Here is a 23,309-nt window from a genome sequence, read left to right as displayed (position 1 = left end):
GCGACATCCACTTAATGTTTAGAAAATGTGTGCAAGGAGGACCACGTAGTTGATCTACAAATTTCTTTAAGGAGAAAAGGTGCAAGATTCCACCCAAGAAGTTGAAAGTGCTCTAGTAGAGTGAACTCTCACAGAAAGAGAAGATGTTTTCCCAGAAAGAATGTATGCTGAAGAAATGGGTTATTTAATCCAGCAAACTATAGTAACCTTGGAAGATGCATTTCCCTTATTCAGGCCTGCAAACAGAACAAAATGATAGTTTGAATGGCAAAACTCATTAGTAACCTCAAGACAATGAAGAATTTGACGGACATCCAAGGAATACAATCTGTTATAGTCCTTCCCTTGGTCTTCCTTCCTAAAGGAAGGGAGAAATAAAGGCTGATTAATGTGAAACACATTTGAGACTTTAGGTAGGAAGGATGGAACTGTTTGAATAGAAACTCCCACTTGAGAGAAGCAGAGGAATATATCTCGTGACAATGCCTGCAACTCTGAAATTCTTCTGGCTGAAATTAATCACCACTAGAAACAACGTCTTCAATGTAGGATCCTTCAGTGTAGCCTTTCTCACTGGCTCAAAAGGAACGGACTGAAAAGCCTTTAGTACCATATTAAGGTTCAACTCAGGAGAAGGAGGACGAAGAGGAGGCTTAAGATGGTTGACATCCTTAAGGAAATACACCACATCCAGATGAGCAGCCAATGAGGTGTTGGACAGACATCTTCGACAGCAGGATAACGCAGCCACTTGCACCTTGAGAGAGTTATAAACTAGAACTTCTTAATACCTTCCTGTAAGAAGGCTAAAATTTGAGGTAAGGATGAATGAAAGGGAGAAACAGCCCTTTCTGAACACCAAGACTCAAACAATCTCCAGACTCAACCAATGGCTGAAGAGGTTGAACACTCCTGTGCTGGAAGTAATATAGAAATCACATCCTCCGGATAAACCTTCTTCCTTAACCTTGACCTTTCCATAGCCAAGCTGTAAGACCAAAGTGGGAGAGATCTTCCATCTGGACAGCACCCTGATACACAGATCCTCATGGACCGGAAGGTGAACTGGCTTGTCTACAAGGAATTGTATCAGATCCACATGCCAAGGTCTCCTGGGCCAATCAGGCATTATGAGAATCACCAAGCCTGGATGAAGCAGAATCTTGTATAGTACTCTTCTTATCACTGACCAGGATGGAAAGATGGAAAGCAGCTCCTTTTCAAGCCATTCTTGAAGGCTTAAGGACTGAGGCAGGTTGAGAAGGAGAAGAAATGCTAAGAACCTCCAAAGCTTTAGTGATAAAGGAAGGAGGCTCTTCTCTGTGGAACATCTTCACTGCAGACAGATCATCCAGCTCATCCATAGGGAGATCCCCTTCTTCCAGAGTTTCTGACAGAGGAGAATGTACCGACACTATTGACAGACCCCTTCTGAAAGAGGAGGGAACTGGGGAGAGCCAGGGAACAGGTCAGGAATAAATTCTACACACCTCCTTTTTTGTAGAAGAGGAAGCTGCATGAGACCATGAAAACTGATGCTGACATTCAGCAATAGGGAGAGCCCTTTCCATTAAATATGCTTGATGCATCAGAAGTATACATTCAGAAGGGTACCCGAGTTGCTGAATCCAATTTAGGAGAGAAACCTGAGGATCCGATGTTGCACCCCCCAAAGACACAGTTGCCGTGTGGCTCCAAGATGGCCACCACAGCAGAAGCCAACGAAGACTGAGAGAGCACCATGTGGGAATCAGAAGTGCCGGCCATTATCCCAAAGGTATGCAGGGAAGAACAATAACGCAGAAAACCTCTGATGCTTTGTCTATCACCCAAAATATCTGCTTCACCTGTGTTAGCAAAGGTTTTAGAACATTCTGTTTATGTATAGTTGGATGATATTTTGTCACAGAATTCACTGTGATTTGTACCAGTATGGCTTTCGCAGGGCACATAGCACGGAGGCAACAACTGAGAATGAGATTCAGCTGGAGCTTGATTAGCATGTGAATTACATTTTTACTTTCTTGGATGTATCAGCTGCATTTGACACACTAGATCATGAAAGTTTGTTGAAGTGCCTGGGTGCTTGTAGCCTGGAGGGAACTGTTTTGTAATGGTTTCAGTCATATTTGAGAGACAGAAAACAAATGGTTAACTGTAGGAGACAGAGTTTCAGCGGTGTACCTTTATGCATGGGGGTACCACAGGGCTCTGCCCTGTCAGTGGTGCTGTTTAACGTCTACTTGTCCCAGGAGAAACACTCACCAAAGTGGGAAAATGAAAACACTATGATCGTGGAGAAAAATCAAAGAGAGTAATGTATGCAACAGGACCCTTCCATGCACAATGAAGAACAACGATGTGGTCAAGCTATTCATAAAAGGAGTGGTGCACTGTTTGTCTTTTTCTTTTGAGAAGTGCACCACAGTATTTCTAAAGACGTAAACACTCTCAGCTCATGCTATTTTTGCTTATATATCATCTTGCTTATATATCGTCTTGTGATATCTATTAGGACTCCTGAAGCAGGCACTTAGCCGAAACACGGTGCCATGTCAAGTCTATAGAATAAAGATTTTCTCCTTTTGTGAACAGCTTGACCACATTGTTGTCCTTCATTGTGCATGGAAGACTCCTTCATATTACCACTGTACAACATAGCCAGGTATGTGCTGATTTTCAACACATCGATATTCTATATATTTTTTATAAAATGGATGTTTTTGCTGCATATATTCAGTGCATAAATGTTTATTTCTCCTGTATTTCAGAACAGGCTCTACATCGCCAGATTCTGTTCTAAAATTCTGGTGACACTTGAGACGCACTGACCTGCACATCTCAATTCCTACTTCTATGATCTGTTTAAAATGGGGCTGCTCATATATACTGTAAAATTAAACACCAGACCAGCATTTACATTTAAACACTGACCATCGCTGCTGAAAATTGCCCCATTATATATGCAGTATGGTACATAATTTATAGCATTTCCTCAGTTCAGAAGAAGTAGTCATACGATTGTAACAACTTGCATTACTTCCATCCCTGTGGCTTCTGTTACCTGAGTTTATGATTTATGAGCAGCCTGAAATATAAAACACTGGATGGTATTTTAATAAAAGACTGCAACTAAGATCCTAAGGAAGTGTTTGTTTGTTTGTTTTTAATTTCCACAGCACTGCATTATGTCTTTTTCAGAGTAAACACAGTTAATGACAGATGATGCCTAATGAATACTTTTCCATAAATGTTAGAAAGGAAATAGATTCCATACAGCAGACTATTTACAACTGAAGAGCTGGATTTCCATGATAATAACGCGTGGCACTGGAAAGCTACTGGTTATATGAGAGTGGTACTCTATTGCAGTGTGGTGCACTCCTAACAGGAGGCTGCTTCCCAATCACTGTGTGCTTTGAAAATAATTAAAAATATTACAACCAGGCTCGAAGTTGGGCACCATGCGACAAAAAAGGAAAATTAATCTAGCAGTAGCCAGGAAGGATTATTTAAAATTACAATCTATCACTCTGAGGCCAAGGGCAATTTGAAATGCTATCAGGCTTATTTTTGAAAGAGAAGGGCACCCATCTTTCGACACAAATCGCAAGATGGGCGTCCTTCTCACAGGGTTGCCCAAATCGGCATAATCGAAAGCCAATTTTAGGCGTCCTCAACTGCTTTCCGTTGTGGGGACGACCAAAGTTCACGGGGGCGTGTCGGAAGCATAGCGAAGGGGAGACTGGGGCATGTCTAACACATGGGCGTCCTGAACCCATAATGGAAAAAAAGAAGGGTGTCCCTGACAAACACTTGGACGACTTTACCTAGTCCTTTTTTTCTTTCGACAAAGCCACAAAAATGTGCCCTAAATGACCAGATGACCACCGGAGGGAATCGGGGATGACCTTCCCTTACTCCCCCCAGTGGTCACTAACCCCCTCCCACCCTCAAAAAAATTTAAAAATATTTTTTCCAGCCTCGATGCCAGCCTCAAATATCACTCAGCTCCATGACAGCAGTATGCAGGTCCCTGGAGCAGCTTTAGTGGGTGCAGTGCACTTCAGGCAGGTGGACCCAGGCCCACCCCCCTACCTGTTACATTTGTGGTGGTAAATGTGAGCCCTTCAAAACCCACCAGAAATCCACTGTACCCACATCTAGGTGCCCCCCTTCACCCATAATGGTTATGCTAGTGGTGTACAGTTGTGGGTATTGGGTTTTGGGGGGGGGGGGGCTCAGCACACAAGGTAAGGGAGCTATGCACCTGGGAACAATTTCTGAAGTCCACTGCAGTGCCCCCTAGAGTTCCCGGTTGGTGTCTTGGCATGTGAGGGGGACCAGTGCACTACGAATGCTGGCTCCTCCCACGACCAAATGTCTTGGATTTGGTCGTTTCTGAGATGGGCGTCCTCGGTTTCCGTTATCACCGAAAATCAGGGACGACCATCTCTAAGGTCAACCTAAATTTCGCGATTTGGGCGTCCCTGACCGTATTATCGAAACGAAAGATGGACGCCCATCTTGTTTCGATAATACGGGTTTCCCCGCCCCTTCACTGCTCAGGAAAACTTGGGCGCCCCTTTTGGTTATGCCCCTCCACGTGTTCTGGGCTGATATAACTGAGTTCATAACATACCGCTTTATTTTACAGTGGTATCCATAAAACATTAAATGACCCCCCCCCTCCCCAAAGAAAGCTACTCTAAATAAAGGAGGAAACATTCAAGTGGAATTAATAATTCTTTGTTCAGTGTGGGGGGGGGGGGGTGCAGTTGGTTTCTAAATGCTTGATTTATATATTCCTATGTAAAAAGAATAATTCTGCAAAATATTTCAATATTCTCATATTCTAACATCATTTCTGACTATGGCAGAATCTCTCTGCTTATGGTACATCCATAAAAGCACATATACAGGCTGCAGTCCCTGAATGCATTTATATTATCCTTCCGTCACCCCTCACTCACTCCAGGCACCAACAGAACTGACACCGAGTTAACCAATGTCTTGTAAAACAAATAGCACTTATAATTTTCACTTGTGGTGTTTTTGTTATTAATGCATTCCTCATTGTTTGTCAGTTTAATACTGGCAGGGAAAACTATTCAGCAGTTTCCAAGTCAGTTAAACAAATCTGTTTTCATGAATTTGTCTGGGTTGCTTTTGATGGCTTTTGTATTCTGAAATTTTAACACCCACTATTATTCACAAGTAAATCAAGGCTTATGGTCTTTTATAACTTGGTGTGGAGGGATCACAGTAGTGTTAATATGGACCTATGTGAAGTCTATTTTTCAAAGACACAAAGGTGCCCATGAGGTCTGGCTCACCCACGATGACAGGTCTTGCTCCCTTTCACGGGCTCACCTGGGCTAAAGAGATTGGCTGCTAGGCCCCAGGTCTGGGTTGGCGCTGCTGCTGTGCTTCCAAGCAGTTTGGGGAAGGCAAGGAGAACACACCTATGACCCGAAATTAACCATGGAGGTATGAGTCCGCAGCACTTCGGGTCCAGGGCAAGGCAGGAGAGGCTCTAGGCAGCACTGGGGCCCAGAAGTGTTAACCTGCCTCTTACCTGACCCTCTCGGCCCTTAGACTTTGCCTTTAGCACTGCAACGCTGAAGGGTAAAGGCATGCTGCTTCTTTCAGCTCCCCAAAGCCTCTCTCTCCATAGTGTCCTGCCTCCTCGGACAGAACTTCCTGTTTCAGGGTGGGATGCTACGGAGAGAGGCTTTGAGCGATTGAAAGAACCAGCATGCCTTCAGCGTTGCAGTGCTAAAGGCAAAGTCGGAGGGCTGAGAAGGGCGGGGTAAAAAGAGAGAGACAACATGGACCTTAGAGAGTTTGGGGTTCAATATGCAGAAAGATTTGGGAGAAAGAGAGAGAGAGAGAGAATAGAAATGGGGTGGGGATGGGGGAAATTCAGGGTTTAGGAGTGCAGGAAGATTTGCTAGTAGAAAGAGGGCAGAGAGAGAGAGAAATGTGTTTGAGAGGGATGGAAAAATAAGGGAGATAGTGATCGTGGCAGGGAGGGAAGAGACAGTGCCCATGGAGGGGAGAGAAGAGAGACAGGAGGAGATGGTGCCCATGAATGGAGGAGAAGGGAAGGGAAGAGATGGAAACTAGACAGATTTGAAAAGGAGGAAGTAAAATGAATGAAAGTTCAAATTGAAAGACGGAATAGGGTAGGATGAGAAAGAAGAGAAAACAAAACAAAAAAAAAAATAATGAATAGACAGAAGGCCCTGGAAGTAGATTTCAGAGCACAGGGAAGCAGAACCAGAGACAAGGAACGAGATGACTGGAAAGATAAAAATCACCAGACAACAAGGGTAAGGTGAAGATACTTACCTGTAGCAGGTATTCTCCGAGGACAGCAGGCTGATCATTCTCACAAGTGGGTTGACGACCTGCATCAGCCCAGGAAACGGCATTATGCATAACAAAGAAAAAAGCTTTGCTAGAGCCTTCTGATGTGCGTGCAGCGTCGCACTGTGCATGCACGGAATGCCTTCCCGCCCACGCTCCTCAGTTAATTCCACAAACATAAATAAAAGAAAAGAAACAATTCTAAGGGGAAGTGGGCAGGATTGTGAGAATGATCATCCTGCTGTCCTCGGAGAATACCTGTTACAGTAAGTGTCTTCGCTTTCTCCGAGGACAAGCAGGCTGAGTTATTCTCACGTAGGGTATCCCTAGCATACAGGCTCACCCAACACAACAAACATTGGTCAATTGGGCCTCGCAACAGCAAGGACGTAACATAGATTAACCTGGAACTATATACAAACTAGCTGAGAATGCAGCCTGGAACAGAACAAAACGGGCCTAGGAGGGTGGAGTTGGATTCTAAACCCCAAATAGATTCTGCAACACTGATTGCCCGAACTAGCTATTGCACCAGGTATCCTGCTCAAGGCAGTAATGAGATGTGAATGTGTGGACTGAAGACTATGTCGCAGCTTTGCAAATTTCTTCAATGGAGGCTGACTTCAAGTAAGCTACCGATGCAGCCATGGCTCTGACATTATGAGCCATGACATGACCTGCCAGAGTCAGCCCAGCTTGGGCATAAGCGAAGGAAATGCAATCTGCTAGCCAACTGAAAATGGTGTGTTTACTGATGGTGACTCCCCTCCTGTTGGGATCAAAGGATACAAACAACTGGGTGGACTGTCTGAAGGGCTTTGTCCTTTCCATGTAAAAGGCCAGCACCCTCTTGCAGTCCAAGGTGTGCAAGCTGCTTTCGCCAGGGTGGGCACGAGGATGAGGAAAAAATGTTGGCAAGACAATCGACTGGTTTAGATGGAACTCTGACACCACCTTCAGCAGGAACTTAGGATGCATGCGGAGGACTACTCTGTTGTGATGAAACTTAGTATAAGGTGCATCCATTACCAAGACCTGAAGCTCATTGATTCTATGAGCTGAAGTAACAGCCACCAAAAAAACAACCTTCCAGGTCAAGTACTTCAGATGGCAGAAGTTCAGTGGCTCAAAAGGAGCTTTCATCAGCTGGGTGAGAATGATGTTGAGATCCCATGACACTGGCGGAGGTTTGACAGGGGACTTTGACAAAGGCAAACCTCTCATGAAGCGAACAACTAAAGGTTGTCCAGAGATATGCTTACCTTCTACATGCTGATGATAAGCACTAATTGCACTAAGGCGAATCCTTATGGAGTTGGTCTTGAGACCAGTGTCTGATAAGTGTAGAAGGTATTCAGGCAGGATCTGTGTAGGACAAGAAAGGGGATCTATGGCTTTGCTGTCACACCAGAAGTCATACCTCCTACATTTAAAAGAATAACACCTCTTAGTGGAATCTTTCCTGGAAGCCAGCAAGACCCGGGAGACACCCTCCAAAAGACCCAAGGAAGCAAATTCTAGGCTCTCAACATCCAGTCTGTGAGAGCCAAAGACTGGAGGTTAGGATGTAGAATCAACCCCCTTGTTCCGAATGATGAGGGTTGGAAAATACTCCAATCTCCATGGTTCTTTGGAGGATAATTCCAGAAGAAGAGGGAACCAAATCTGACATGGCCAGTAAGGTGCGATCAGAATCATGGTTCCACAGTCTTGCATGAGTTTCAACAAAGTCTTTCCCACCAGAGGTATCAGAGGATACGCGTACAGAAGGCCTGTTCCCCAATGAAAGAGAAAGGTATCTGATGCTAGTCAGTCGAGGACCTGAAGCCTGGAACAGAACTGAGGGACCTTGTGATTGAGTGGAGTGGCAAAAAGATCCACTAAGAGGGTGCCCAACACTCGGAAGATCTTGCAGGCTATGCCCATGTTCAAAGACCACTCGTGAGGTTGCATTATCCTGCTCAGTCTGTCGGCCAGACTGTTGTTTACGCCTGCCAGATAAGTGGCTTGTAGAAACATGCCCTGACAGCATGCCCAGAGCCACATCTGGACAGCTTCCTGACACACTGGGCAAAAACCGGTGACCCCTGCTTGTTGGTGTAATGCATGGCAAACTGGTTGTCTATTTGAATTAGGATAATTTGGTTGGACAGCCAATCTCTGAGAGCCTTGAGAGCATTCCAGATCACCCGGAGCTCCAGAAGGTTGATCTGAAGACCTGTTTCCTGGAGGGCGCAGGCTCCTTGAGTGTGAAGTCCATCTACATGCGCTCCCACCCCATGAGTGATGCATCTGTCGGTCAGCACTTTTTGTGGCTGAGGTATTTAAAATGGAAGTCCCAAGGTCAGATGGACCAAATTGTCTACCACTGAAGAGAGCATACAAGCTCTGGGGACACTCAGATGACATCTTCTAGGCTCCCTGTGGCTTGATACCACTGAGAAGCCAGGGTCTATTGAGCAGATCTGATGTGAAGCCATGTGGCCCAACAATCTCAACATCTGCCGAGCTCTAACCTGCTGTGAGGTTTGAACCTTGGACGCGAGGAACAGAAGATTGTCTTCACGCGTCTCCGGAAGACAGTGTGTGTCGAGCAGAGCTTCTATGAATTCCAATTGTTGGGACAGGGAGGAGATGGGACTTGGGGTAGTTTATTATGAATCCTAGTAGCTGAAGCACCTGGAGAGTATTCCACATGGACTCCTAAGCACCTTCCTTCGAGGTGCTTTTCACCAGCCAATCGTTCGAGATAAGGGACACATGCACTCCTAGTCTGTGTAGTGATGCTGCGACTACCGCTAGACATTTGCTAAAAACTTGGGAGCCGACACGAGGCCAAAAGGCAGTATGCGGTACTGAAAATGATGTGTTCCCAAGCCAAATCGAGGATACCTCCTGTGAGCTGGAAGTATCGGGATGTGGGTGTATGCATTCTTTAAGTCCAGAGAGCATAGCCAATCGTTTTGCTGAATCATAGGAAGAAGCGTGCCTAGGGAAACCATCCTGAACTTTTCTTGAACTAGGAATTTGTTCAGGGCACTCAGGTCTAGGATGGGACGCATCCCCCCTGTTTTCTTCTGCACAAGAAAGTACCTGGAATAGAATTCCTGCTCTTCTTCCCCTGGTAGAATGGGTTCAACCGCATGGGCCTTTAGAAGGGCGGAGAGTTCCTCTGCAAGTACCTGCTGGTGTTGAGAGCAGAATGAATGGGCACGGAGAGTTCCTCTGCAAGTGCCTGCTTGTGTTGAGAGCTGAATGAGTGGGCTCTCGGGTGGGCAATTTGGAGGTTTGGATACCAGATTGAGGGTGTATCCCAACCAGACTATTTGAAGAATCCACCAGTCAAATGTTATGAGAAGCCACCTTTGGTGAAAAAAGTTTAACCTCCCCCCAACCGGTAAGTCGCCTGGCATGGACACTTTTATGGTGGCTATGCTGTGCCGGAGCCAGTCAAAAGCCTGTCCCTTGCTTTTTCTGGGGAGCTGCAGGGGCCTTAGGCTACACTGTTGATGAGAATGAGCGCTCTGGGGTGTAGCCTGTCAGACTTGTGAGTTCTTGTACCAAGTAGCGCACTGCTGAGTGTGATGATACACACCCGGACTCCGCTTGGCAGCTGAGCAACCCCGAGGTTCACCAATAGGAGAGGCAGAGAAAGAGCAAGGGAGAGTCCATAGGTAGCCAGGGTAGAGAGCCAGGACACACAATGAATTCGAAGAGTTGAGAGGTGGGGCAGAGAACCCAGCATGCTGACAGTGCCCAGCCAGCATCCGTCGGAAGAGAAGAGACGCACTGACAGAGAGAGGAAGCAGCGTGGGAGAGGACGCCGATTGAGCATGCGCACCCGCTGGCGAACAGGTGGGAGCAGCGTCGCAGAAGGGAACCCCGGCCTCAAAGAACGGTGGAGGACAGCGCCCCAGGAGCGCCATCACCGGCAAGGTGAGAGGCGTGACATAGCCTGAGCAGGCTGGTGAGCTACTGGAGTGTACTTATGCCTAGTGTAGGCATAAGAAGGACTCCATGCCCCACCAAAATAGCTCCTGGATGAGAAGGTGGTTGCAGAAGGCTCCAGCCAGGAGAGAGAAGATATAGCATCTGTATTCTTCTTGATCTGGTCAACCAGTTCTTCTATCTTCTCTCCAAAAAGATTATTCCCCGGCAAGGGGCATCCACTATTCTCTGCTGGACTGAATGTCCAAGTCAGAGACATGCAGCCATGAGAGTCTGTGTGTCGCTATACCCTGGGCAGAAATCCTGGATACCACATCAAAGGTGTCGTAAGTGTCCCTTGCCAAAAAGTTGCAACATGCCTTCTGCTGCTTGACCAGCTGGCGAAAAGGTTCAGCCTGCTCCGGAGGGAGCACATCGACCAAGTCAGACAGCTGCCTCACCGAGTTCCGCAAGTAGATGCTCGTGAACAGCTGGTACGATTGAATAAGGGCGATGAGCATAGCGGCCTCATACATCTTTCTCCCCAAAGAGTCTCCCCAAAAAGACTAAACGTCAGCCGGCGTGGCTAAACAGTAAGATAAAGGAAATCATTAGAGCCAAAAAACAATCCTTCAGAAAGTGGAGAAGAGAACCAACTGAAAGTAACAGGATAGATCATAAGGAATGCCAAGCCAAATGCAAAGCGGAGATAAGGAGGGCAAAAAAGGACTTTGAGAAGAAATTAGCGTTGGAAGCAAAAATACATAGTAAAAATTTTTTTAGATACATTAAAAGCAGGAAACCGGCCAAAGAGTCGGTTGGGCCGCTGGACGAAAATGGTGTTAAAGGGGCGATCAAGGAGGACAAAGCCGTAGCGGAGAAATTAAATGAATTCTTTGCTTCGGTCTTCACCGAGGAGGATTTGGGGGGGACACCGGTGCCGGAAAGAATATTTGAAGCGGGGGAGTCGGAGAAACTAAACAAATTCTCTGTAACCTTGGAGGATGTAATGGGTCAGTTCAGCAAGCTGAAGAGTAGTAAATCACCGGGACCTGATGGTATTCATCCCAGAGTATTAATAGAACTAAAAAATGAACTTGCGGAGCTACTGTTAGAAATATGCAATCTGTCCCTAAAATCGAGTGTAGTACCGGAAGACTGGAGGGTAGCCAATGTTACTCCGATTTTTAAGAAGGGTTCCAGAGGAGATCCGGGAAATTATAGACCGGTGAGTCTGACGTCGGTGCCGGGCAAGATGGTGGAGGCTATTATTAAGAATAAAATTGCAGAGCATATACAAAAACATGGACTGATGAGACAAAGTCAGCACGGATTTAGTGAAGGGAAGTCTTGCCTCACCAATCTAATGCATTTTGTTGAGGGGGTAAGCAAACATGTGGACAATGGGGAGCCGGTTGATATTGTATATCTGGATTTTCAGAAGGCGTTTGACAAAGTGCCGCACGAAAGACTCCTGAAGAAATTGCAGAGCCATGGAATCGGAGGTAGGGTATTATTATGGATTAAGAACTGGTTGAAAGATAGGAAGCAGAGAGTAGGATTGCGTGGCCAGTATTCTCAGTGGAGGAGGGTAGTTAGTGGGGTCCCGCAGGGGTCTGTGCTGGGTCCGTTGCTTTTAATGTATTTATAAATGACCTAGAGATGGGAATAACTAGTGAGGTAATTAAATTCGCCGATGACACAAAATTATTCAGGGTCGTCAAGTCGCAGGAGGAATGTGAACGATTACAGGAGGACCTTGCGAGACTGGGAGAATGGGCGTGCAAGTGGCAGATGAAGTTCAATGTTGACAAGTGCAAAGTGATGCATGTGGGTAAGAGGAACCCGAATTATAGCTACGTCTTGCAAGGTTCCGCATTAGGAGTTACGGATCAAGAAAGGGATCTGGGTGTCGTCGTCGATGATACGCTGAAACCTTCTGCTCAGTGTGCTGCTGCGGCTAGGAAAGCGAATAGAATGTTGGGTGTTATTAGGAAGGGTATGGAGTCCAGGTGTGCGGATGTTATAATGCCGTTGTATCGCTCCATGGTGCGACCGCACCTGGAGTATTGTGTTCAGTACTGGTCTCCGTATCTCAAAAAAGATATAGTAGAATTGGAAAAGGTACAGCGAAGGGCGACGAAAATGATAGTGGGGATGGGACGACTTTCCTATGAAGAGAGGCTGAGAAGGCTAGGGCTTTTCAGCTTGGAGAAGAGACGGCTGAGGGGAGATATGATAGAAGTGTATAAAATAATGAGTGGAATGGATCGGGTGGATGTGAAGCGACTGTTCACGCTATCCAAAAATGCTAGGACTAGAGGGCATGAGTTGAAGCTACAGTGTGGTAAATTTAAAACGAATCGGAGAAAATTTTTCTTCACCCAACGTGTAATTAGACTCTGGAATTCGTTGCCGGAGAACGTGGTACGGGCGGTTAGCTTGACGGAGTTTAAAAAGGGGTTAGATAGATTCCTAAAGGACAAGTCCATAGACCGCTATTAAATGGACTTGGAAAAATTCCGCATTTTTAGGTATAACTTGTCTGGAATGTTTTTACGTTTGGGGAGCGTGCCAGGTGCCCTTGACCTGGATTGGCCACTGTCGGTGACAGGATGCTGGGCTAGATGGACCTTTGGTCTTTCCCAGTATGGCACTACTTATGTACTTATGTACTTATGAGTCCAAGGTTCTAGCTTCTCTGCCTGTGGGAGCTGAGGCATAGTCCCTAGTACTCTTGTCTCTCTTGAGAGCGGCATCCACCATCATGGAGTTGTGGGGTAACTGAGACCTCTCCAATCCAGGTTCCCTGTGGATCTGATACTAGGTGTCTATCTTTTTGCGGGCCACAGGGACAGACAGATGGGACACCCAGTGCCGCATGAGGACTGCCTTGAGTACGTCGTGCAGGGTGGCCATCACTGCCTCCTTAGGTGGAGAGGTGTAGTCCAGGACCTTCAGCATCTTAGACCTGGGCATATCCTCCACTTCTACTGGGAAGGGTATGGCCTCAGCCATTTCTCGCACAAACGAGGTGAAAGAGAGGCTCTCAGGTGGTGATTGCCTTCTCTCAGGTGGAGGGGAAGGTTCTGAAGGGATCCCAAAGGACTCATCAGAGAAAAAGTACCTAGGATTCTCTTCACATTTTCACGAGCGCTGTTCCTTGGTGTCAGACAACACTTCCCTCAGGGATGTCTGAGACCATGCCCGCCTCGACTTTGAGGACACATGGCCTCATGAACGGTGTAGAGGAGTTGGTTCTTGTCTCAACTCCGGCGTCAAAGGAGAACCGGCCCGAGTGGCAGTCAACACTGGGACCGCAAGTGGCACCATTGTCGAGGGCCGCACCGTGGGCTGGGAGCCAGGTGGGACCGTAGCGGAAGGCATGGTAGGCGCAGGCACCCCCAATGCACATCGCTGCATAAAGGCCCCAAAAGCTCTGGAAGCAATGCCCGGAGTCGCTTGTCGAGAGCCGCCATCGGTACAGGCTGTGGGGCCGGTATGGGCTCAGGCTGCCTAATCTCCTGGGGTGCGGGAGCAGGATCTTGGCTGCTAGGAGACGGATGCACCAACACCCGTTGAATAGAGGGGGAGTGGTCCTCCCGGCGCCAACGATTCTCAAGAGCCGGATCCCTCAACATCTCAGAGCTCCCGGCACCGTGCATCGAAGGAGATCGGTGTCGGTGCTTCTTAGCCTTCACCTGATACACCTCACCGAGACTCCTCGGTGCCAACAAGGACAACATGGAATCCTCATGACGCCTTGGGGTTGGGTCCAACGACGGTCGGTCCCAGGGGGCCTGCACAGCAGGAAGCCTCGAGACAGGTGGAGACCCACTCAATGCCTCACTGCTCCCAATGTGTCGGGGTCTCTGAGCAGCCATCCCTACCTCCACTCCCGACGTCGATGCCTCCCTCAATGCCGGCGTCAACTCCGCCGACCTCGATGCCGATGCTGAAGGACTGGACCTGGCTCCAAAAAGTTTTTCCCTCTGAGCCTGTCCAGCAATTTGTGTCCTCTTTTTCATACAAAGAGAGGTGACAGCTCGCCGTGCTATGGTCAGGCCCAAGGCACTGGATACACCAGGAATGGGTATCTATGCCTGAGATGGTCTGGTTGCACTGAGCACAACATTTGAAGCCACTGGGAGTCTTCAATGACATGGAAGGGAAGACTGTTTCGGTAAAATCAAAAACCGCAATTTTGTCAGAAAAAAAGGCACACACAGAGAAGAAACTCGACCGAGCAGACCTAACTACTGCCGCAACGAAAAAGAAAGAAAACTTGACGCAGGCCAAAACTAAGCTAGGGAGAATAAAAGGAAACCATTTTTTTTAAAGAAAACAAAATAGAAATAAAGGGAAAAATAGGGTGAAAATGCCACAAAAAAAGCACTGAAGGCTCATTCCCGGGCGAAGGAGCCACAGAAAAATCTGCTGCTCCTCACGCAGAAAAAAGAGAACTGAGGAGTGTGGTCATGTGATGGGTGGGAAGGCAGTCAATGTATGCGCAGTGCGGCGCTGTATGAGCGCCAGAAGGCTCTAGCAAAGCTTTTTTTTTGCTATGCATAATGCCGGTTCCTGGGCCGATGTGGATCGTCGACCCACTTGTGAGAATAACTCAGCCTGCTTGTCCTTGGAGAAGCTCTATTTTATTTTTAGTTTAGTAATAGAAATACGTCAGTTTTGAGACTATACATCTGCTATCTATATATTGCACTGTACAGGTGGAAATGTGAGGGGGACACTTTATGTGATTACAATTTTTTGTCAATGTACAGCCCTAGCTAGCCTAAAGTACATGTGTTTTCATTTATTTTATAAAGTACAGGGTCGATATTCAAAAAGGTTTAACCTGGTAGGAGAGGCTCCTGTCTGGTTAAACCCTGCAGAACTAGCAAGTCCTGGATATTCAGAGGCACTTAGCAGGGTAATGCCACTGAATATCCCCACTAACTAGCCATCACCTAACCAGCTGGGTTACAGGTAAGCCAGGGCGGAGCATAGACAGAGCATCGGCTTAGTCAGTTAATGGCAATATTCAGTCTGCTAACTAGCTAAGTGAGTGTATAAAGTTAGGACAACAAAACAGCTGTCCTAACGTCGGTAGGGCACCAGTCTGATTATCAGCTGGTGCTTAGTTAATTTCCAGGTTAGTACAATACTCAGATATATATATATATTTTGTTACATTTGTACCCTGCACCTTCCCACTCATGGCAGACTCAATGTGGTTTACATGTGGCAATGGAGGGTTAAGTGACTTGCCCAGAATCACAAGGAGCTGCCTGTGCCTGAAGTGAGAATTGAACTCAGCTCCTCAGTTCCCCAGGACCAAAGTCCACCACCCTAACCACTAGGCCACTCCTCCACTCCACTCAGTAATGGGTACAGTGCATGCCCTAATGTTGAGTATCCGGGATTAGGTCAGCCTGCATCTGGAAGTGGATTACAAGCTGTTTACTGCCGTGAGCAGATTACTACTCCCTTTCTGAATAGATCATGACTGCACCTCCACTCCAATCATGGAGGCTGTATCAAAGTATGTGCCTTCTTGCCACAATGCATTTATGCATATAAATTGACCTTAACACATGTAAAAATCTTATATAAATTTACCTCCAAAGTAGCCTAATGCAAGTATGGAGGAACCAAGGCAACCAAGGACTACATATAAGTGCAGACGAATAGGAAGATAATGTTCTGAAGACATCCCCTAAGTGGGTGGTGTCTTGGGAGTCAGAAGAGAAATAAAAACAGCGATGCAGAATGTTTTGGGGCTCAATGAGGTTAGATCCAGGGATTCCAGGAAAGAACATCTGAGCTTGGCAAGGAGTAGTGTAAGAGGGTCTTGCTCTACTGAGATTTGTCTTTCTAAGTATTTTGGGGAATTTGAAAGGAAATAGATAATCAGAATATATCCAATGTGCCTGCAAATGTGAGACATCTACAGCTAAACGGAGCAGTGTGGCAGGACTTTTCCCCAGGTGATGTTTGGATTAAGTGGAAAGAGAGATAAGAGTTTAAAGACAGAAAGATAAATCATCTGGTTCATGGTGTCCTATTTTGTGCACTACCAGCAACTCAGGATAATGGAAAGCACAGTTTGAAGTTAAAGAGATTTAAGAGCAAAGATGAAGTTAAAGAGATTTAAGAACAAAGAGGTCCTTTTTACTAAGCCATGGCAAAAAGTGGACTGTGGTAGTGGGAGCATGTGTTTTTGGCACTCGCTGGGCCAGTTTTTACCATGACTGGGAAAAAGGGCTTTTATTCAATGGGTCGGGAAAAGGGTCTGCGGTGAAATTGAAACCAGCGCACGCCTATTTATGACCTGAGTCCTTAATGCCACCCATTAATCTAACGGTAAGGACTTACGCATTATATGCACAGTGACCGGTCAGCACGCACCAATTGTCGATTAATGCTAGAAATGCCAGGCGCGGTAGGAAATAAAATAATTTGTCCTGGCAGTATTGGAGAGTGCTAATCAGGGGATAAAGCTAAACTCCCAGAGTCAAACTTCAATTCTACCACAAAAAGACTCCAGTATTGTAGTCTTACAAAATCAGCAAGGGATCAAATACTTATTTCCCCCACTGTATATAGTTGGCCCTTCTCCACTTCTCCCTTTTTAATCAAGATGCCCTACAAGAAAGCTAGGCTTAACCTAAAGGAAAGAGCAAGCTAAAAGGCTGTAGTGCTGTAGGGCTTTATCCTAGCTCTTGCATTTTGCTTCCAGTGGGCTGCTCAATAATCTTAGGAGGAATATTTCTTTGTCCCTTAAATGGAAGAAGTCTAATGAAAATATAGACTTTAATCTTATATGACAGAGTTCTGAACCTCTTTGGCTCAAATATCCCACCATAAACCAGGATAGCTGTTAACTTTCCAGGGGTCTTTCTCTTGTTGGCTATGGCTGATGTACCATAACAAAAGCAAAACTTTAAAGGCCTCTTGTAGATCATTTATAAAAAAAAACCATAAAGATAAATTAGATTAAAGGCCCAAGGACTCAGTATTTGCCAAACTGAGTCATACCAAAGGTTCATTGAGCCCATCATCCTCTCTCTGAGGCAGGAGACGTCAGACCTTATTTAAACTTACCTCTCCCTACAGTGAACGCTTTAGCGCTATCTCTTGCAGCTGTGAGCTCTCTTTCTGCTTGGTCTGTGCTTGTGGCACAAAGTGTGTTCTCTGTAGTTTGTTTATTATTCTCTTTGTCTGTGGTTTCTGTGGTGCAGCTTGTTACTAGCTTGTCCCTGATTACTTCACTGCAGTGCAGCTGGGTCTGTTGTCTGTCCTCTGCCTCTCTCTTCCTGCCTGGCTGTGGTGTTGACTTGTCCTTGGTAAGCTCCTTCCTGCTTGGTTTGTTTAGTTTTCCCTCCAGCCTGTTTAATCCTTTGTGTACAGTGTTTGGTATTGGGCTCTTGTCTAGCCCTGCCTTCTTAGGCAGTTTTTTTCAGTATCTGTTTTAACTGGTTGTGTGCAGTGTTTATTGTTTATGTCTCTTGTGAGCCCTGCCTCTATTGGGCAGCTTTTCTCTCTTATCTGATTTAACCCTTTCTGCACTCTTGTGAGCCCTGCTTCTTTCCTGTCTTTTTATTTGAAAACAGCCTTTCTCTGTAGTCTGCTTTTGCTCTTTTGCTTTTGCCTCTGGTGAGCCCTGTTCCCCTTTTCAGCTTTAGTTAGCTAGAAGCTGCCTTTTCTTTCTGTCTGCTTTTGCCCTTGGTGTACTGTGTTTGATTTGGCCCTGGTGGGTCCTGGCCCTCCTCCGCCTGGGGAATTCTATCAGCCTTTTCCTTCAGTCTGTTTTTTCCTGCTCAGCTATTTGGTTCCAAGTCTATAATGTCCTGCTCTGACCCTGGCTTTCCTTTTTTCCCTGTGGGCTCTGCCCTCCGCTACCTGGGTTACTATCCACCTTATAATTGAAAGAGAAAAACGCCTAGATTTCGACCCAAATCGGGAGATAGACGTTTATCTCACAAAAATGAATACATCGGTATAATGGAAAGCAGATTTTGGACGTTTTCAACTGCACTCCATCGCGGAAGCGTACAAAGTTGACGGGGGCGTGTCAGAGGCGTGGCGAAGGTGGAACTGGGGCGTGGTTATCGGCCGAGGAGAGATGGGCGCCTTTCGCCGATAATGGAAAAAAAGTATGCGTTTGTAGCTAGAATTTAGGGCACTTTTCCTGGACCCTGTTTTTTCACAAATAAGGCCCCAAAAAGTGCCCTAAATGACTAGATTACCACCAGAGGGAATCGGGGATGACCTCCCCTGACTCCCCCAGTGGTCACTAACCCCCTCCCACCACAAACATGATGTTTCACAACTTTTTATTTTCACCCTCAAATGTCATACCCACCTACCTGGCAGCAGTATGCAGGTCCCTGGAGCAGTTGTTAGGGGGTGCAGTAGACTTCAGGCAGGTGGACCCAGGCCCATCCCCCCCTACCTGTTACAATTGTGCTGCTTAATGCTTAGTCGTCCAACCCCCCCAAACCCACTGTACCCACATCTAGGTGCCCCCCTTCACCCCTTAGGGCTATAATAATGGTGTAGACTTGTGGGCAGTGGGTTTTGAGGGGGATTTGGGGGGCTCAACACACAAGGGAAGGGTGCTATGCACCTGGGAGCTCTTTTAACTTTTTTTTTGTTTTTGTGAAAGTGCCCCCTAGGGTGCCCAGTTGGTGTCCTGGCATGTGAGGGGGACCAGTGCACTACGAATCCTGGCCCCTCCCACGAACAAATGCCTTGGATTTATTCGTTTTTGAGCTGGGCGCTTTCATTTTCCATTATCACTGAAAAACAAAAACGCCCAGCTCACAAATTGTCGAATAAAACATGGACGTCTATTTTTTTCGAAAATACGGTTCGGTCCGCCCCTTCATGGACCCGTTCTCGGAGATAAACGCCCATGGAGATAGACGTTTTCGTTCAATTATGCCCCTCCACGCAGCCTTTGTTTGTATTCTCTCCCTCTGGTTGTAGTCTGTATCCGCCAGTTTTGACGGTCGCCCTTCCCTTTGTGTCACTGCCTGGCACTGTGTGCGCTGCTTCAGCTCCAGTCCCTTCTGGGACCCCTCATTCTTTTCCCTTCCCTTCCCTAGTATATGATTCAGTTCCAGTTCGGCCTTGTGTCCTGTACGCTTGTACTCTGTACGAGTGGATTCCCAATCGGCCTTGCAGCCCACCTGAGTGGTCTATTTCCCTTTTAGAGTGGTGCTTGTTGATTTTCCTGAGTGTGCGAGGCTTTGTGGCCCGTGGTATTGCATAGCGCCTGTTTGGTCTACCCTAGGCTTTGGTCAAGGTCCTTCCTAAGCCTCGACCTGGGCACAAGAGCTCACAATCAGATTAACACAGTCCCAGGCATGGGCCATACACTAGAACTCCTTCCGGAAGCCTGGAGCCACTAGATGTCACTACTGAACCATGAACATGAGCCCCTCCCCTAAACTATGCCTCAACAGCATCTCCAGCCCCACCTGAATGGAAAAGCATCAGACCCAGGGTCCTTTGCATGGCAGTGAACATGAGATGCCACTGAGCCACCAGGTTAGCCAGGATAATCCCTTTGAAAAAATTTCACACATAAAAATGTAGAAACCACTTACCTGCTTTGTCTCATGATACTGCCATATGACGCTTTGATAAGAATGTATTGAATATCATACAAAACATCCATGAAATCTTCACGGGTCACAGACCTCCCATCCACAGAACCCAGATACTTCCATTCATTCTAAATATAATAAAACAATAAGCAATTAATAAAACACAGAAAAATGTAGACAGATAAAGACCATATGGCCTATCCAGGCTGCTTATCCAAACAGGCAGAGTGGATAGGCCATAGTCTCAAGGATCAAGTAGCAATGAAATCCTAAGCATAGGACTGATTAACACTTACTTCAGTCATCTCTATTTCATGCCTGGTCAGCTGGCCGATTTGAGGAGCAGCCATGTGCCGCATTATAATCTTATGACCTGTGGGAAGGCCACCTCTAATGAGGACTTGAGGTTCATAGGTCGATGGGCCTGTCTCCTCTCGAGCTTCAAAGTAAATTGCATATTTCAGCTTCCCTCCATAAGCAGTTAGCTATAGTACAAAATAAAAGAAATTGCAGGGTCATTTTGAGAAGATATCCTGGACCATAACAGATAAAAGTCTCCTAACTAACAATATGTGATAACAGCATTACTGCATATGGGAAGGGAAATTCCATTACCTAGGGGCCCACATTTATGCATGCATTCTGCATGTCAATGTTTAGAATACCAGCAGTTATATGCATATGTGTGCACTTATGAGCAGAAGTATTAGCAGGGGCTCTAAGCGTTATTTTGTAAATATTGTAAGAAGGAAGAGGCTGTCCTACCCTGGTTAGGCCCTAGAGGGCGTAGATCCCCTAAAATGTCCAGGGAAAAGGGCTGGGTGAGTTGCTGAAGGGAGCCAGAAAGGGGAGGTATAGATGGAGGTCGCTAGGACCGGGGCGAGTCCTGGAGGATAGCTGGAGGTCGCTAGGACCGGGGCGAGTCCTGGAGGATAGCTGGAGGTCGTTAGGACCGGGGAGAGTCCTGGGGATAGCTGGAGGCTTGGGAGTGGCTGTAGGGGATGGAGGAGGCCACAAGACCCTCCCTGGGAGGGGAGTTGGACACACAGGGAGGTGCAGCACAAGTGAGGGGGCCAGGAGAGTAAACAGGCCACACTTGGATCTTGTTTTGTGTGATTGCAGGCGGCACCCCATCGGACGGCCAGGAAGGATGGAGGCCGGAGAAGCAGTTCAAGCCGGAGAGGAGAAGGCCAGAGCACTCACCGGAGTCAACTACCTCTGGAGGGGATCTATTAAAGCTGAACATTAAGAACCAGGTTTTGGGACTTGCAGGGGGAGAGTCAAAAGGGACCTACTGCATGGGCCCCAGCCTGGGGGGGGAGCATGGTAGCGGAGGGCACCCTAGTGAGAGGGAAGGGCCCGGGCCATGGGTGGTGCTAAGAGAAGAGTCGTCAGGTGATCCCTTTCTCGGAGGGATCGTGGTGAGGTCGGAAGCCCCAGGCGGTAGGAGGTGGCTGCAGTTGGAGGGTCAGACAGGACCTGCTGCGGCTAGGCACCTCAGGTCCCCGGGAATGGGGGGATGGGCCGAGCCATGTGAGGTGCTAAGAGAAAGATAAGGGACCTAGGCGGGCTAGGTGACCCCTCCCTCGGAGGGCTCATGGTAGCATCGGGTGGCCCAAGAGGCGGGAGGGGGCTGCAGGAGAAGAGGGTCAGGAAGGGCCCGCTGCAGCGGAAACCCCTCGGGCCTGGTGAATGGGAGGGGCCCGGGGCCATGGGATGTGCTAAGAGGGGGATGAGGAGCCTAGATGGGGGGTTGGTGAGACCCAGGGATAGAACAGGGATGAGCCTGGAAAAATGTATGCCCTCTTGGAAGAATTGCTGCTCCTCAGTGGAAAAGGCTTACAGAGTGGCTGAGGTTGAGCAGCAAATATCTTAAGGGTGGGGGTATGTAAGAAGGAAGAGGCTGTCCTACCCTGGTTAGGCCCTAGAGGGCGTAGATCCCCTAAAATGTCCAGGGAAAAGGGCTGGGTGAGTTGCTGAAGGGAGCCAGAAAGGGGAGGTATAGCTGGAGGTCGCTAGAACCGGGGCGAGTCCTGGAGGATAGCTGGAGGTCGCTAGGACCGGGGCGAGTCCTGGAGGATAGCTGGAGGTCGTTAGGACCGGAGAGAGTCCTGGGGATAGAAACAGGACCCAGCCCATAACCTGCTGCACCTGTTTCTATCCCCAGGACTCTCCCCGGTCCTAACGACCTCCAGCTATCCTCCAGGACTCGCCCCGGTCCTAGCGACCTCCAGCTATCCTCCAGGACTCGCCCCGGTCCTAGCGACCTCCAGCTGTACCTCCCCTTTCTGGCTCCCTTCAGCAACTCACCCAGCCCTTTTCCCTGGACATTTTAAGGGATCTACGCCCTCTAGGGCCTAACCAGGGTAGGACAGCCTCTTCCTTCTTACAATATCTGCTTACTTACATAGCATGTTTGTGCAAGGGGGTGTATATAGAGGAGAATCATAGCCGGGGGCTCCCACTTGTACGTGTAACTTACAGAATGCTATATGTTATGCGTGTCCCTGCAGCATTTACACACCTTCATTGATGACAGCTCTATGGCTGGTGTAACTGCGGGTACCTAAATATTAGATGTGCCAATGCTGGGTGATGCTAGTCTTCTAAAACAGAACCTGGATGTTTAAGTTATGTTGTAGAATAGGAACTTATGCAGGTGCCCAGTTATAGAATTGCCCCCCTCCCCCACCTCTCACATGGCATAAAATGGACTTTGCAGCAGATAACAGTCAATAATAGCATTATTCTATTTTAAGAATTAGTAAAAGAAGGGCCAGAAGAAGCTCTCTGTAGTGTGATTAGACAAGAAGTACAGCTTATTTCATCGACTCAGATAGAGAAAACTCTTTTGGCTGATTGGTTGATTTGCTGTCCTTAGAAAGAAGTTTACTGATCTCAACCTAGCATGTCCTGCACTTTACAGGACAGATCAACCTTATCCCCTTTGCATGCATGGACTTGTAGTCCTGCTGCTCTCAGGAAAACCAAAACGGATACCAAAGATACAAATCAATACAAGCAAAGGGATAAAACCAGGACTGGATTAGCTTTTTGCAAAAATTAAGCTAGCTGGAAACCCTGTTCTAGAAGAAGCACACATCTTTACAAGGCACTTATGAATGAGTAAGTTTAATGGGCTCAATATTTAATGGCACTTATCTGTTAGCAGGTGCTGCAAACCAGGTAAATGCCAATGAAAGAGATATTCAGCGGTACTAACCAGATAATGCTGCTGAATATTTCCTCTGTCTCAGCACTAGCTGGACAGTGCTGGGGATGGACCAAGGGTAGAGCTAGAGGTTATCTAGTTAGCAGTCTGAATATCACCATGAACCAGATAGCACTTTCAGCTCCATCCTGAAACTGGATATTCAGAATTGGTCAGTATCTAGA

At 47.1% G+C, this 23,309-nt stretch overlaps 1 protein-coding gene across 1 annotated transcript in view; it reads right to left on the bottom strand.

Annotated features, from left to right (window-relative positions):
• The window catches only part of LAMA2 (laminin subunit alpha 2), a 1,107,608-nt gene that overhangs the window by 322,428 nt on the left and 761,871 nt on the right, over positions 1-23,309 (bottom strand). The window contains exons 27-28 of the mRNA XM_030196530.1: positions 20,210-20,398; positions 19,914-20,041 (exon numbers count right to left, since the gene is read on the bottom strand). Coding sequence (XP_030052390.1) covers positions 19,914-20,041; positions 20,210-20,398 — 317 coding nt within the window. The remainder of the gene's footprint in view (positions 1-19,913; positions 20,042-20,209; positions 20,399-23,309) is intronic.

Source organism: Microcaecilia unicolor, chromosome 3 (assembly GCF_901765095.1).
Source record: "Microcaecilia unicolor chromosome 3, aMicUni1.1, whole genome shotgun sequence".
NCBI lineage: Eukaryota > Metazoa > Chordata > Amphibia > Gymnophiona > Siphonopidae > Microcaecilia > Microcaecilia unicolor.
Note: the sequence above shows the minus strand (reverse complement) of the source record. Positions and strands in the feature narration are given on the sequence as shown.